Genomic DNA, 15,983 nt, shown 5'->3' with positions numbered 1-15,983 from the left:
TGACCAGAGGCAGGTGACCCAATGCCTTAAATGCCGCAACCCAGTAATGGGTCATGGCCCATGGATTAAAAAACACTGCTCTAGGGGCAGTTCTGTGGCCTCTGTTATACCAGAGGTAACATTAATGGTCACAATGGTCCCTTTTGGCCTTGGAATCTATTAAACTAGTAACACTGAATTTAATGGAATGACTGCTTTTCACTATATTAAATTCTGGCCCTTTACTTTCAGTACAGTAAATATGGCACACTATCAGTTTAATGAAATAGCAAACAAATTCTAACGTTTTAATGAAATACATAGTAATCACTTGTGTTTTCTAGCTCATGTATACAATTACAATAAAATAACAGTAATGAATAGTGGTGATTTCAGTTCTATGTAAGCAATGGAAGTGCTCTGAGATAAACTGATGAAAAATGCTGTATAAGAGCTAGATATTATTTTCAAGCAGCTGTGCATCCCTATTTTGGGAAAGCATAGTTGTAATATTTTAATCCCTATTCACCAGATTCCTCCCACCTTTTTTGTTGTTGTTGATGAGAATAAAAGCAGACACCCTTTGCATTTGTTAGTTCTTTCTTTAATAAAGCAGGTTAGACAGTCTTCCAGAGTGAAGACACACATTTCCACAACTAAATGAATACCCAGTCAAAATATGGTGACTGCCTTTCTGCAGTAAGGTATGACTGACATTACATGCACAAGCCTTGAAACAATCATTTGGTACAGACTTGAGATACAGTACAATAAGCCTCAAATTGGCTCAGGTATATTTTTGAAGTTCCACTTCAGTACTTATCTGTAATTTACAATGCATATATTTTATATCAGATTACGTGTTATCCATGAACATTATGAGCAGGTCATCGTTGGAAGAACGAATAATCCTGTGTTTTAAAATGGCAATTTCTTCCTTGGTATATTTGTAACATAAGGCAAGATAGGGTGATTATCTGTCATTTTGTCCAAACTATAGCTATTTGGCTTAATGTATATAAAAAAGTCTAATGACATTTCCGGTATGATTAAACAGCAGCCACAAATGGTATTTGGAATGTAGAGGGACATGGTATAATCAAAGTGGATTCATCTAGTGGGATTCACTCAAATCTCATTTGTATTAATGTCTCTCTACTGCCGAGGATTTGTTCAAATTCCATGGCACAATAGACATTCAGCCAACAGGGAGATTCACTGATTATTACAAACTTGTGAGTTTTTAAAAAAAGTTTTATACTTTCAGCTTTGCTTAAAAATGTGATATTAATGACATAACCACTAAATTTAAAGAATAAAAGAACTGTACAAATCACATTCTTTTATGGCACTGAGACTGTTCAAGAGAATGACAATGTGATCCCTGGAGTAAATGGACACAAAACAAAAGAATGCTTAAAAAAAGATTAAAAAATAAAGTGTTTTACCCCTGCCAGACTGCTGTGGTCACTGAAGATTTTGTTTTTATGATACACGGTACTTCTTGATTCTCCGGATCTGCATAACACTTTCCCCAGCTTTACATATGCGCTTCCTGAGCAGATTCACCTTTGTGCCACATCAGCAACAACTCTAGCTGGAAGGGGTAATGCTAGAAAAACCTGAAGGCTCTAAATTAACAGTTATTTAATTCTCTAACATTCGCACAAACTCAGGGATACAAAATAAACCTGCACACAAGCATGCAGGTTAAATCCTGAAATGTTTTTTTGTGAAGATGTAGAAATGAGAGGATTAGAATTAAGCCAACATAAAAACCCCTCCAAAATGTTATGCATTTAAGATCTTTCTGCAAAACAAACAGCCATCATGACTATGCGGCACCTCAACCTGTCATGCACATGATGCTAAACCTGCTCATAACATTCCAGTATTTCTTCATTTTACAAGGCACAAATAATTCTGGAAGAATTATATGGTGGCTTTCGAATGTGTACATGTGTGGCAGCTACCCTGTAATTATGTGATAATTACCTTTTAATTTCAGTCTTCAACACTAGACCCTGTAAGAGCCAACTACAGTATATCACATCACCTAATTTTGAAAAACTGTATTTAACTCCAGTTACTTGCAGATGAATTGATCATTGTATGTACCATTTATTAATAACATAACATTTGCCATGCAATTACAAAGTTATTGCATGGTAACACTGTATGTGTCCTGTAAAATAAAATCCTATTAATGTGGAGGGATTTTGTTGTTGTTGTGTATACAGTAATTTAGTGGCATTCATTCTATAAGTGTATCTCCTCAGAGCTCCTGAAAAAGTAGGCTTCCATTTACTAATAATTTCTTTTTGTTACTTTCAAAGAGTTTAAGAATGATTATGGAATGCAAAAAACAACCCCACAATTATCATCAGATGCATTCCACATTTCATGGGAAAGAGATTTCCTTTTCAGAATAGAGAAACAAGTTAGAGTTAATTAGAATCTTGACCGCATTGAACCACTGCCTTTTTCTTGACCAGCGATTGGGATCATGTCATTCTATTTGTATACAGAGAATACATGGTTAGTAGCATTGCGATATAAAGTGCTTTTAATTATGAGTGCCTCAGAGCTCTTTTCCTCCTTCCCTGGCAAGTTATGTTCACCCAATAGCTGGAAGCTGTTTTATTTCAGTCTACTCAGATCTAACACCATCAGATGGTTAAAATTTCCCTAGCAAACCACTGATTTAGACATGTTAATCTCATTAAACAATAATTCTTCCCAGGGAAAGTGAAATTAGTCAATATAATTCGGGATAAGAGGTATAGTGCTACTTCTGAGGAGAAAAAAATATTAGGCAAAAAGAAGTAGGACTCTGCTGTTCAGATCCCCATCCTTTCCAAAATTTGCCAGCTGGTTTTACTTTAACACAGTAGTGAGGAAGTCTTAAAAATGGGACACAAACTTGTGTCTTTAACCTATACCAGCTATTGTGGGATTAAAGATAAAGAACTCAGGACGCTTCTACTGAGAACAAACCTGGTGGCATACCTAAATCAGAGCAAGGGCAACTTCCTTTAGCTTCAGAAGGAAAGATCAAACCTAATCAAGCTATCTGCAAAGGAAAGTTTTCACCTCTCCATGAGCAGCATATACATTTTCATCTCTCCAACTGTGAATTTCTTTTAGACACAGTAGTAGAAGTTCTTTCATTTTATCACTCTCTTTTGTTGCGGACATCCCTAGGAATCTGAGTAGAATTCTCCTTTGCCTTCTCTCCTTATCACAGTAACAAACAAATTACTCCAGCAAGGTGGATGATTTTCAACAACTCCATAATTTGGAATCAGTCTCCACATCATTTTCATTTTCAAGCCACATCCACTCCTTTTCACAGCCATGCCTCCAGCATATTTCTATACCTCAGAACAGATGTGTTGACTGAGAACTAATGTTATACTTCAGCAAAAGTCACCACTCAGATTTCTCTGGCTAGAGGAAAAGGAATCTCATAGTCCCTTGGAATTCAAGACTCCTGTGGGACAACAGACAATGCTTCTAATCAAATAAATGGGGATAACTCCAAGTCACATTTCTAAGTGAATTATTTCTTAAACTGTAACAGAATTGGAATGAAGGAAAACTACAGCACCATCCATCATGAATAGACTTGATTCTTATACACAAAAGAGGCTGTACAGTTCTTAGAACATTTACAGAAAGATTCCAAAGGAACACTACTCCAACACACAAACCCCATACCACCTCACTCAGAAATATTAGAAGTCTTTTAACTAGTATAGATTCAAGCTTCCCAGTGCTTTAAAGAGGCTATTTTAGATTTAATTTGGTGTTCTCCTGTACCTGAAGTGCTGGTCTTATCTTTTATAGTTTCTCTCTCTGAGTACTAGTCAGAGGTTTTTGCTGTGACTCCAGTAATCTTGATGCCAGTTGCTGAACCAGTTGCTGAAGGATGCTTTGCATCTTTTTGATTTGTCTCCCCTCATTTTCTACCCATAATCTCTAGCAAAATAGTTCCCTTCCCACCCAGCATAAGCCTAACCTGGCATGTTGGAAAAAGTAAATGTATTAACTGTAGTTTTGTCTCCTCTCCTCTGGGTATCCATTAGAATATATGCTGCAGGTTATTCTATGTGGTGAGAAACTAAGTAAATAGTACTATAGTTCTAGAAGCCGCTAAGATAACCCTACAACTAGCAGTAGTTGTATATTAGATCTGGATACTACTGCAGCTGTTAAGGTAATCATTACAAAATTTTTATACTCTTTGGAGGGTTGCAATATACTGCCTGTACCAAATTTGTGCTCTGATCTATTAGCTAGGCTTTTAGCAGCTGAAATGGGTTACCTTTATATACCTTCTGTCCTTCTGAGTCAGTCATCCAGCCCTGTGGAATCAAAGTTATTTCAGCTGAGGTTTAGTAACTGACCTCACAAGCTCTCCAAGCTGTTTAATTAGATGTCCAATGGGCTGACAATAGTGAAGTCAGAATCCTTGCTATTATTGCTATCATCATCATCAGGGCTGGAACTCAGGTTACTAGAGGAGGCAGAAATGGAGCCCATGAGTGGATCAGAAAAGACCAAAGAAGAACGAGATGGAGCTTCATTCTTTGTTGCCGTCTCCTTGTGTGCCTGAAGTGACTGCTCATGCTCAGAGACAGCACCTTTAGTTCCCTCCTCTTCTTTGGAAACCAGGATATAGTCATCAGTGCTTCTGCTCTCTGAATTTCCACTTGTTTCAGCTGTTGCCTGTGAGACAATAGCATGGAAATGATTTAGACTAAGTGGCAAAACTAAAAACCACATCTTTATTTTAAAATCTCTATTATACCCATCATTGTGATACTGGACATAGGAAAAACAAACAATTGTTGCCAACAACTGACATAAAAGACGGTTACTCACCTTTGTAACTGTTGTTCTTCAAGATGTGTTGCTCATATCCATTCCAATTAGGTGTGTGCTGCATGCACGATTGTCGACAGATTTTTACCCTAGCAACACTCGGTGGATCGGCTGTGGAGCCCCCTGGAGCGGTGCCCTTATGGCGCCAGATATATGCCCCGGTCGACCCAGCGTCCCCTCAGTTCCTTCTTGCTGGCTACTCTGACAGAGGGGAAGGAGGGTGGGTTTGGAATGGATATGAGCAACACATCTCGAAGAACAACAGTTACAAAGGTGAGTAACCGTCTCTTCTTCTTCAAGTGCTTGCTTATATCGATTCCAATTAGGTGACTCCCAAACCTTACCTAGGCGGTGGGGTCGGAGTGAGATGTCACGGAGTGAAGGACCGCTGAACCAAATGCAGCATCAACCCTGGACTGCTGCATAGTGGGCGCCGAAGGTATGCACCGATGACCAAGTCGCTGCGCTACGTATCTCCTGAATGGGCACATGTGCCAGGAAAGCAGAGGATGAAGCCTGAGCCCACATGGAGTGGGCAGTAAGGTGCGTAGATGGGACACCAGCCAAGTCATAGCACAAACGGTTGCATGATGTGATCTAGGACGAGATGCGCAGGGAGGAGACCAGAAGGCCCTTCACCCGGTCTGCTACAGCAACAAACAGCTGTGACGTTTTCCTGAAGGGTTTTGTTCGCTCGATGTAGAAGGCCAGGGCCCTGTGAATGTCTAGGGAGTGCAGCTATTGTGATTGAACCTCCTGTAGAAGGAGGTGCTTGTGAGAAGGGTCCCTGAAGAGGGACGGGGAAGGGGGGCGGGTGGGTGGGGGAAGCAAATCGGAGGGAGTATTCCCTTTCTGCCATGTGTAGGACCCAAGGGTCCAATGTTATGTAGGACCATGCATGGAGGAAATGGGAGAGATGATTTTGGAAAGGCGGGGAAGGATCCTGCATGGAGACTGGTGTCCGTCCTCGGGCGCACCTTCAAAAGTTCTGCTTAGGGCCCTGCGGATGGCTTGGGAGGGCCCTGGCCTTGGCTGGCTTGGTGTCCAGCTTGTTTCTTTTTACCACCTCGTCCGCGTCTTCTAAAGAAGTCCTGTCTTGGCCGATGGGGAGGGTATGCCCTCTGAGGCTGTGGTCTGAAGGGCCTTCTCTCTGTTACTGGGGTATGCATTCCCAGAGAGCGCATGATAATTCTCAAGTCCTTCAGACTCTGCAGCCTTGAGTTTGTCTTCTCGGAGAATAGGCCCTGGCCATCAAAGGGTAGGTCCTGGATGGTCTGCTGTAACTCTGGTGGTAAGCCAGAGACCTGCAGCCACGAGATGCGGCGTATGGCTATGCCCGAGGCCAGGGTCCTAGCTGCCGAGTCTGCCACGTCCAGAGAGGCTTGCAGGGAGGTTCTGGCCACCGTCTTGCCCTCCTCTACTGTAGCCCCAAATTCCTCTCTGGACTCCTGTGGAACCAACTCCTTGAATTTCTCCATAGTGCCACGAATTATAGTCATATCAGCTCAGGAGTGCCTGCTGGTTGGCCACCCTGAGCTGCAAGCCTCCGGCCGAGTACACCTTGCACCCAAACAAGTCTAGGCGTCTGTTGTCCTTTGATTTAGGCGCCGGGGCCTGCTGACCATGCTGCTCTTCTTGTTGACTGAAGCCACGACAAGGGAGCACGGTTGGGGGGGTGTATATTGGTACTCGTAGTCCTTTGAAGGGACAGAGTACTTCCTTTCAACCCTCTTGGGCGTAGGTGGAATAGAGGCTGGCGATTGCCAGATTGTCTTGGCATTGGCCTATATGCTTCGTATGACGGGGAGGGCAACTCTGGATTGTGCCTTTGCGGACAGAATGTCCACCACAAGGTCCTCTATCTCCATCACCTCCTCTACCTGGAGGTTCATATTGCGCGCCACTCTGCGGAGCAGTTCCTGGTGGTCGGGGAGGTCCATAGGAGGAGGGCTGGAAACCATAGTCCCCACCACTGCCTCATCGGGCGAGGAGAGGAAGATACCCCCGGGACTAAGGGATCCTGTGCGAGGGCCTCTTGTGGAGGATCTTGTTGCTCAAGGTCCATCATGCTAGGAGCATGGGCCTGCACTGGCGCTGGAGCAGTTGCCTCAGAGCCTCCCGGTGTGGGGGCAAGACACAGTGGCCTCCAGTACTCGGGGCTCCAAAGGGGAGGAACGGGAAGCCCCCGAAGGAGCCCCCTGGGCCTGATGGTAAGCCCAGGGGGTCCAAAAGGACCACTGTGGGGGTTCGTGGCCTGGGTCCTGGCCTTCTTCTAGCCACTGGCCTGTACTGCCCTGGTTCTGGGCGTGGTAGCCACCTTGCGAGTGCAATGACGCAGAGGCAGTGCTGTATGCGCTGGTGCCGAGTACCCCGGTGCTGTACAGTGCCGTGGTGTTGGGGACCAGTGCCGTGAGGCAGAACGTTACCGAGACGTCGATGCCGGGGATCTGTGCCTGCGGTCATATCGGTATTGGGAGCCTGATCTGGATCTCGATGGCGACCTGCGGTGAGAGTGGTGTTGGGATCGGCTCTGGGTCGAGTTCCGCTCTGACCGGTACCAGGAGTCCATAACGCGATTTGGATCTCTGCAAGCTGGAGTGGCGTTGCGAGTACGACTGGCGCCAAGAGCGAGAACGGTGCCGGGACTGCGAGCGACGCCGTAATGGGTGCCGGGAAGAAGATCGGGACCGGGACTGGTGTCGTTCTTCTTCACTCGGCAATGGTGGTCGCATGAGGGACAGCTTTCCCTTCGACAGCACTGTCTGTGTCAGAGGTGCTGCTGGCTGCAGAGAAGTCAGCTCTGTGAGCGTGATCAAGTCCTGTGCCGTTGAAAAGGTATCCGGTGTGGAGGGTAGTCTCAGCTCGACTGTGGTGTGCACCGGGGAGCTTACGTACACTGGACTCAACAGCCCTTGCGGTGCCAGAGTCGACAGGGCAGGAGCCAATATTTGTGCTATGCGCTCCGGCAATGGACGCGGCTCCAACTGTGGTGCAGGAAGCGTCGGCGGCTGCCACACCGACAAACAAGAAGTGGCTGGCACCTGCTTGGGCTGCTTCTTTTTCTGCCTTGGAGATAGAGACCTGCGCCGTGGTGGTGGAGGTGCCGGGGAGATCTGGTGTTGCAAGTCTTTGGGTAGAGTCTGAACACAGTGCCGGAACAGTCGGTACCGCAGGGGCACTCCACACCGAGGACGACGGTGACGAGTCTCAGTGCGCAGAGAAAAGGACTGGGCTAAGTGCTGCCTCCGTAAGGAGCTGCTTCAGTCTAAAGTCCCGCTCCTTCCTGGTCCTCAGCTTGAAGGCTTTGCAAATGCAGCACTTGTCTGCTTGGTGGGATTCCCCCAGACACCTTAGGCAAGAGTCATGAGGGTCTCCCGTTGGCATCGGCCTCTGGCAAGCTGAGCAGGGTTTGAAGCCTGGAGACCCAGGCATGGGCCTGGGTACTGGGATAGGGGAGAAGGGAGAAGACCCCGTTTCCCACACTAATTAAACTAACTAACTATACTAAGTAATTCACAACTATTAACAACTATAACCAACTATTAACTAATCAGAAACTATTAACAGGTACTAAAGTGAATTCTAGGGAAAGCGGAGATCAGCTAAGCTGCTCCACAGTTCCACGGGCAGTAAGAAGGAACTGAGGGGGCGCTGGGTCGGTCAGGGCACATAGCCGGTGCCATAAGGGCGCCACTCCAGGGGGCGCCTCAGCCGACCCACCGAGTGTTGCTAGAGTAAAAATATTCTGACGATTGTGCATGTGGCGCACACACCTAATTGGAATCAATATGAGCAAGCACTCGAAGAAGAACTCAAGTCTACTCTGACTTGTATGATCTCTACCCACTGACCTGACAAATACCCTTGGTACTTTAGGTGCATAAACAATTAAATTCAGAGTATACAAATGTATCTTGCACTGTGTCCTAAAGATACTAAATAGGACCCTGGTTAGATACATGGATGGAATTAATTCCAGGCTCAAAAGCCCCTCTATGAAGAATGACCCCAACACTCATATCTCAAACCTCAACCCTGGGGAGAAACAGCAAGAGGAATTTGGCTCATTGCAAGCATTGCAGAAGGGCAGATGAGGGAAAAAATATGTTTTTTAACTAACAAAACAGCAATGGCTAAAAGTACTTGTTTACTTTGCATGAAATATAAAGTTGAGAGACTAAAAATACATCACCAGGTACTGGTGCTTGTACTGGTACAAAAGTACGTCTCTCTCACATTACTGCAGTTCCCTATAGTTCTACGTAACTAGGTGATCTTATAGGTACATTATAGTACTGAAGATTTTTGGAAATCAGAATTATAGTGACATTTTTTTCTGTTGGTTGATGACCTAGTATTAGAGAACCTTTGGCTTGTAGAAGTTGGTGTGAAATGACATTTTGGAGAGTGATCTGAATGTCCACCTAGCCCATGTGGTGGCTTGTTCACCAAACTTTTACACCACCTGGAACAACTGCAGTGCCTCAAGAGGTCCACGATTTGATTCAGGAGACTTAATGGCATATCCAGCAGAGCAGAAATTCTTTCAATAGCAAATTTGTAATCTGTTACCTTGAATGGATGGCAGATTATTTCCCTTTTCTTCCATAAGAAACATTAATATCATGTTCCTGTACAGGAAGCAGTTTGTTCACCTACCAGGGATCATGACTGGGTGCCTAGTCAATTTCATACAGCTGCCACTGAGTAAGAATACAGTCTGGCAAACAGTCTGACATGGGATAAGCAGTGACTCCATGTTAGCCTGAGGTGAGATGAATTGGATTCTAACTTGTTAGATTCACAGTAACACAAGAGTGAGAAAAGGGAAAAGAAGCGGAAGGAGCAGCTGGAGGAACATGTGTGTCAGTTATGTAAGGCTCAAATAGACAATGGTGTGTTAAGCAGGAGCAACTCCATCAACAATGATTTTTGAGGCAAAGTTATATTTCCCAGCATAATGTAACTTTAGGGTAAGAGATGGGGGGCTTTGGTAGAGGGGAAAAAGAATAAAATAAAGGATATGGAACAGCGTGAATGAGATAGAGACAGATTAGTAATACAGTATCTAAAATTATGTGCATCATTAAGGTACTGGTGATCCATAACTTGCCTTTAGGTACCCCATGGGCTCTTGCCAAATTTATTTTACAGCAGTAACTGCTGATAGCCATTTCCCATTGTCTCTCTTGTTCATTACACAAGAATACTCTCTTGAAAGTCCTCAGTCCATCAATGGATTGGGAGGCCTGAAGTACAGGATATATAGGAAACTTATGCTACTAGCTATTATGCAAGTAGTTACTACAAATTATTAAAAATTAACAAGGAATGTATCGGCTGAGAGTGAAAAAGGCCAGAACAAAGAATTGTGACTCAGTACCTCAAGAACAAAGAAAAGTTTGTATTAAAGGGGTTCCAGAGACATTTCCACTATCAATATAGACTATTTAAAAATATTATTGCTTATATAACTTTAATATTAAATACTCTCATTTTTATTTATATTTTCTTCTATAAATAAATTACCCATTTTAATACGGTCTGTCCAATACAAATTCAAACATCTTACGTTCAGTTTAGCAACAAAAATATGACCCATCACAAGCAATAACAATTATATAATTAATGGGTCTAAAAAATTGACTTTAGCTGAATACTGTTGCTAATCTTTACATGCACACATCCCTTTTAAAATAACTTAATAAATAATTAATTTTCCTTCAGATGACCATTATAAAATTAATATAACCCAAATTGAACAAATTATATTTAAGAGTTCCAAAAACTATTTAGCAAGTTCATAATGTGGTTAAAACTGACTGGTAGTAAATTTCCTACTCCTTTTGTGAATTTAAAAACATGTTTTCACTACTCCAAGAAGTTACAAACAAACAGATCTAATTTACAGACAGAGACACTACACTATTTAAACACCTTTTGTATGATGAAACACATAATTTTTCTTTAATTACTGTTTTTGTTTCATCTGTTTTTGTATTTGAATTACCATCTTCATTGTCTGTCAGTTAATCAGCTATCATGTCTAGGGCTCTGAGAACACAGACAGTGTAAAAGAACGGCTCAGCTCCAGAAATTAATCAACAGTATCCTGCTTGATTCCATGGACACTCATCACATAGCATTACAAGAGCCAGATTAAGGTCTTCTGGGGCTGTAGGTTCCATTCCAAATTTCATGGCCTTCTTTTTCTTTTTACAACAGTAATGAAAGCTACTTTAAACACCCCTAGTTGACGTAGTCCACTTTTCCCCGTTCTTTTTGGAAGCCCCTGACACACAGATACAAATTTAGTTTTGAGCACTGAGTGTATTTTATAATTCCAGTCTGATGGCATCATCTTAGCCACTGTTTCAGTCTTCCCAGCTCTCTTGTCCAAGATGGCTGCTACCCTAGGGAACCAAAGGCATTACCTAGCAACACACAAATAGGTTACCAGTGCTAGCGATCTTGAAGATATCTGTAGGCAAACAGGCTGACTTCCTTAAGGCAATGAACAGGCACTGCCTTAGCTAGTTCTACTGAGGGCCTGCTACTTGCAGCTTCCTAAATTCTGAAATGTGCTGTTGCCTGGTTGGACAAAAAGAAGCATCATATCTTAGCTTCTTTTCTTTATGGTTATGTTCTTCAATTTTTAGGCTACTCAAATTTTGGGCCCCTAAACCTGGGTTTGGTAGAAGTATGTACCCATTCCCTTCAATATGATATAAAGGCTTGGTATAAATATAGGTCTGTGTTTAGAACACACTATTATTTTGATGCTGGTATTTCCAGAGGTAAAAATATGTCTCCCCACTCCCTGCTCTGTCTGTTTCTCTTTCAGGAAACTCGTACTGATGTGAACCATGTTTTCTTCCATCTGCCGCCACTACTGAATAAATGAAAAATGACAGAATTATACTTCCAGTAGCTTTTGAAAGTTAACAACCTTTTGCCTGGTGCCATATGGCTTCTCCAAACATTTTTTCCTGATGAATATCAGCTACTAGTATCAGGCTTATTTCAATTGCCTGCATACTGTGAACTAGCTAAAGCTAACAATAAGAATACATTTTAAGTAAGCCTAGAAAAACAGCAGCAGCTCATTTTGTCTCCTTCTTGGGCTAGGTAAAAAGATAATGAGTTAATTATACAATATTTAGCAATGCAAGATTTCTATTTATCAACTGTATTGCTACTGAAATTAATGCTGTACATCTTATTTGAGGCTTTTTCTTATTCCACTGTAGCACAGAGTTAAAAATGGAGCATTAGGAAAAAAAAGTCCTCCTTATATGTGTAATTCTTTATAAAATGTCAAGTGCTGGAGCAATGTGCCACTATGACCAAACATATATAGTAGAGTGGTATAAATAATAATATTTAGCTTTTATATAGTGTTTTTCATCTTTGTATTGCCAAGTGTTTTCTTTACAAAGGAGGTCAGTATCACTACTCCCATTTTACAGATGGGGAAACTGAGGTACGGGGTGGGATGTAAGTTTCTTTTTTGATTAATGAAGTGACAAATGACCAGTATCTAAAAAACAATGAAAGACAATGGGCCAGATTTCAATCTCATTTGCACAAATATAAATCTGCAGTAACGCCAATGAAGTCAACTGAGTAACACTGGTGTGAGACTAGTGTAGATGAGAAGAGATTTGGGCCCAAAACATTTTCCAGAGGTTCTGGAATATAAATATAATTTCTACATAACAGACTCAGCAGCCATAAAAGGCCATACTAAACAGAATTACTCACAGTACTGCACTAGGAAAAAACCCACAAATGTAGTAAAATTTATTTTGCTGGAAATACATTAAATAGGAATGAAACTAAAGCAACACAATGTGTTCTAAATAATTAATGTTTAGAACTTTTTAAACTTTCTGCTGTATTCAGAAAATGCTTCTAGCTTGACCTGGAAACATCACTGTAGCACATTACCCTCATTAAGACTAAAAAGCTGGACTGTGGTCCTGTTTGGAAAATAATTAATTAATGTTCTCGTTTCTCAGGCTACTAAACTTAGCAGCTTTTATCTTTTAATTTTCATTACATAATGTCAAAACATCTTCTCTTTTTACTTGATTTTACCTACTAAAGCAAAACACAATGTAGTCAGAAACAGCAAAGAATGCTGGGGTATTAATATTTCTTCCCAACAATAAGCAGTTCTAAAACTAATTTCTTATTTTTGTTACTTTAATAAACTGATGCTCATTACTATAATTGGAGCTCCCAGAAGATAAGATGAGAGAAGGCTAATAAGAATAAATGCACTGTACCCTAAACTGTAAATGTACCATAATCTGCAGATATTAACCATTTAAAGCTCAAAACCTTATTAAATGTTTTCTCAGGGTTAGATTGCACAACCCTTACTCACATTTGCCAGCAGTTACTCGTGAGTAGCCCCAATGATACCAATGTGAGAATAAATCCTTTCTAGCCTGAGTAATGTTTGCACAATCTAACACAGCGTGTTGTGTTATACTGTATCTTTCATTTTATACTGTGAATCAATGTTAAGGATTATTAATAATAAGGCATCTGCCATTTCAATACTAAGGCACAAATATTTCTTACGGAAAGAGTGTGAAGCTATAGTACCAAAATATGGGCTGTCATTAGATATGCACTCCCATATGCAATCCCATTGTGTCTGTGTCGGTCCCAGGATATTAGAGAGACAAGGTGGGGGAGGTAATATCTTTTATCGGACCAACTTCTGTTGGTGAGAGACAAGCTTTCGAGCTTACACAAATCACAGATGTCATTACTGCTTTAACAACTTTTGTTAAAACCTGACTTTTTTGCCATATTGAAGGCATTGGTTAAACCCGTGTGAGCCCATATGTACTCCAGCAGGCTACCAATGGAGTTTAACCACTGCCTTCAATATGGCAGAAAAGCCTGGTTTTAATAACCATGGTTAAATGCAGTAATGACATCTGTGATGAACTGGGAGTTCTTTTTGTACCACTTCTGAACTTTGGATGATTTTATGAAATTGTATCCTGGAATACCTATATGTATGGGGATCCCCAATGAGTTAGCAGGGTTGTGCCATGCCTCTGCCAGGCCAGAAACAATGGTGATTAATCAGCACTCAGCGACAGTTTATTCAAAGTAAAACACCTTGGGACAATAGGTTTGCTCTACCTTGGAGAAGACACTTTCTCCTCTTGTCTGAAGGGAGGGGAGCAGTGGAAAGTTACCAAAAGGCTGAACAAAAGAAGTATGTGACCCCAGTCGGAGTCTATTAAAGGACTCACAGGGAGGAACTAGGGGAGAGAGTCATTTTGCTAAGGCAAGGGAGGCTGCTGCAGTGGCAGACTAGGCAAGGAGATGGAGGGCCCTGCTTGCCTGCTGGAATATAGTTGGTCCCCCAAGGATCCCAAAAGAAGAATAAGCCAGTGAGGGATGCTGCATTTAGGATGTTTTATATGATCTGTACTCTCCTCTGCTTTATCTGTTTAGAGCATCCTTAAGTACAGGTTGATAGATTGAGCAAAGTGTGTGTGTGTGGGCTGCTTCACAACTACTGTGGTGCACCTGAGGGATTTAAATTGTGAACCAGAAGCTTCACACCTTTTGGGGAATGGTGTTCTGGGACAGGGGTGTGTTTAAGTACTAGAGAGTCTTGAAGGGGGGGCTAGGCAGCTGGACAGAGGGTTCAAACACTCAGGAAAGGGGTGCAGTTACAAGATCTCACCCTGAGCGTGTGTCTAGGGACTCCGAGACTGGGGCAGTAGCTGGACTCTGTTCAGATTCCATGAGCTTAACACACCCCTGAGGAGCTAAAGCAAAGAGGCTTGGATTCCCCTCACAGCAGTCCTAGCAGGTGGCCGCGAAGGGGAGCTCACTAGGATCCGTGACAACATCCATTATAAATGAATTTGTAAACAAACGTAAAAGCCTTTTATCTTTGCATCTAACATAATTAAGTAAAATAAGATATATTTTATTTTTAATATTAAAATACGATTTTTAACAGCTGTTAAAAGCAAGAAAATTTTTATTATAAACCACAACATCCTGTTTCACTAGGTTTAGGTAAGTAATTCTTCTTTCTATTTCCTTTCATTCACTCCTTCAGCACTGCTGAGTTGATTCAACAAGCTGTAGTAGAAAACTGAGCACAGCCTAGACTGGACCATGGCAATGATAATGCTGTTATTGGTTTCCCAGTGTTGTTGGTATTGATACTGGCGCTGGCATATGGCAGATTTAACTTCAGAACTCCGCTGATGTGCTGTTATTGGGAATTATACATTAATCTGCATACACAGTTAATTGTTCATATAAGATCATAGCTCAACTAAATGACAAAAACCGTGTGCTATGCAACCTTGTGCTACCATGGATGGAAATAAATCTATTGCCTTGTAACCGTATGTTTTTCATGTGGGATGAAAACATCATATTGATTCAAGGAGAAAGCCAATATAGAAACATCAAACAACTGAAAAGGAATGGGAGGTTAAAGTGATTTAGCAGTATCTTTTTGGGCACTTGAGGATGGATACATTGGTGCAATGCAGTAATCAGCTGTTGCATAATGAAATTCTAGAGGACAGAGGCAATGAGAATGGTCTACCCACAGGAAAACATTTGCTTTCAGTTTTTAAATCCCCAGCACCAATAATACCTTTATAACTCTCTTTAAAGATATATTTTCAATCTTTTAAAATATGAAACTAATTTACTGAGAAGCAGCCAAGATAACTATTTAGAAAAAAACAAAAAACAACTGTACTTGATTTACCTATTCACAAAGGGCCCAATCCTGCACCAGTGTAGTCAGTGGGAGTTTTGAAACTGACTTCAGTGGGAATAGGATTGGGTTCAGAGCCTTATCTAGCAGCGAACAACATTGCCTCCTTTCTGATAATGGATAATTCAAACCCTGGGAAAACTCATTCAGCTAAGGGAGCTCTAGGTCTTATTTGCTATTGTATCAACTTATAAACAAAGCTATTTAATTAGAACAATTTTTTTTACATTACATTCTTAGGTAAATGTCTGAATCACAAAAAAATTATTTTAATTGTCACAAGACATTTGTGAAATTTTAGGAACTTTTGAAGAATGTTCTAAAGATGTTTATT

The 15,983-nt window shown here is 41.7% G+C and overlaps 1 protein-coding gene across 15 annotated transcripts in view; it reads right to left on the bottom strand.

The window, feature by feature from the left end:
- Positions 1 to 370: 370 nt before the first annotated feature.
- TBC1D5 (TBC1 domain family member 5) overlaps positions 371 to 15,983 on the bottom strand; it is a 503,676-nt gene continuing 488,063 nt past the window's right edge. For all 15 annotated transcript variants that reach the window (XM_045005374.1, XM_045005379.1, XM_045005375.1 and 12 more), the window contains one exon: positions 371 to 4,710. In XM_045005374.1, the coding sequence (XP_044861309.1) occupies positions 4,414 to 4,710 (297 nt within the window). In that variant the 3' untranslated portion in view covers positions 371 to 4,413. The remainder of the gene's footprint in view (positions 4,711 to 15,983) is intronic.

This window comes from Mauremys mutica, chromosome 2 (assembly GCF_020497125.1).
Source record: "Mauremys mutica isolate MM-2020 ecotype Southern chromosome 2, ASM2049712v1, whole genome shotgun sequence".
Lineage (NCBI taxonomy): Eukaryota > Metazoa > Chordata > Testudines > Geoemydidae > Mauremys > Mauremys mutica.
The sequence above is the reverse complement of the archived record's forward strand: the minus strand, read 5'-3'. Positions and strand labels throughout refer to the sequence as shown.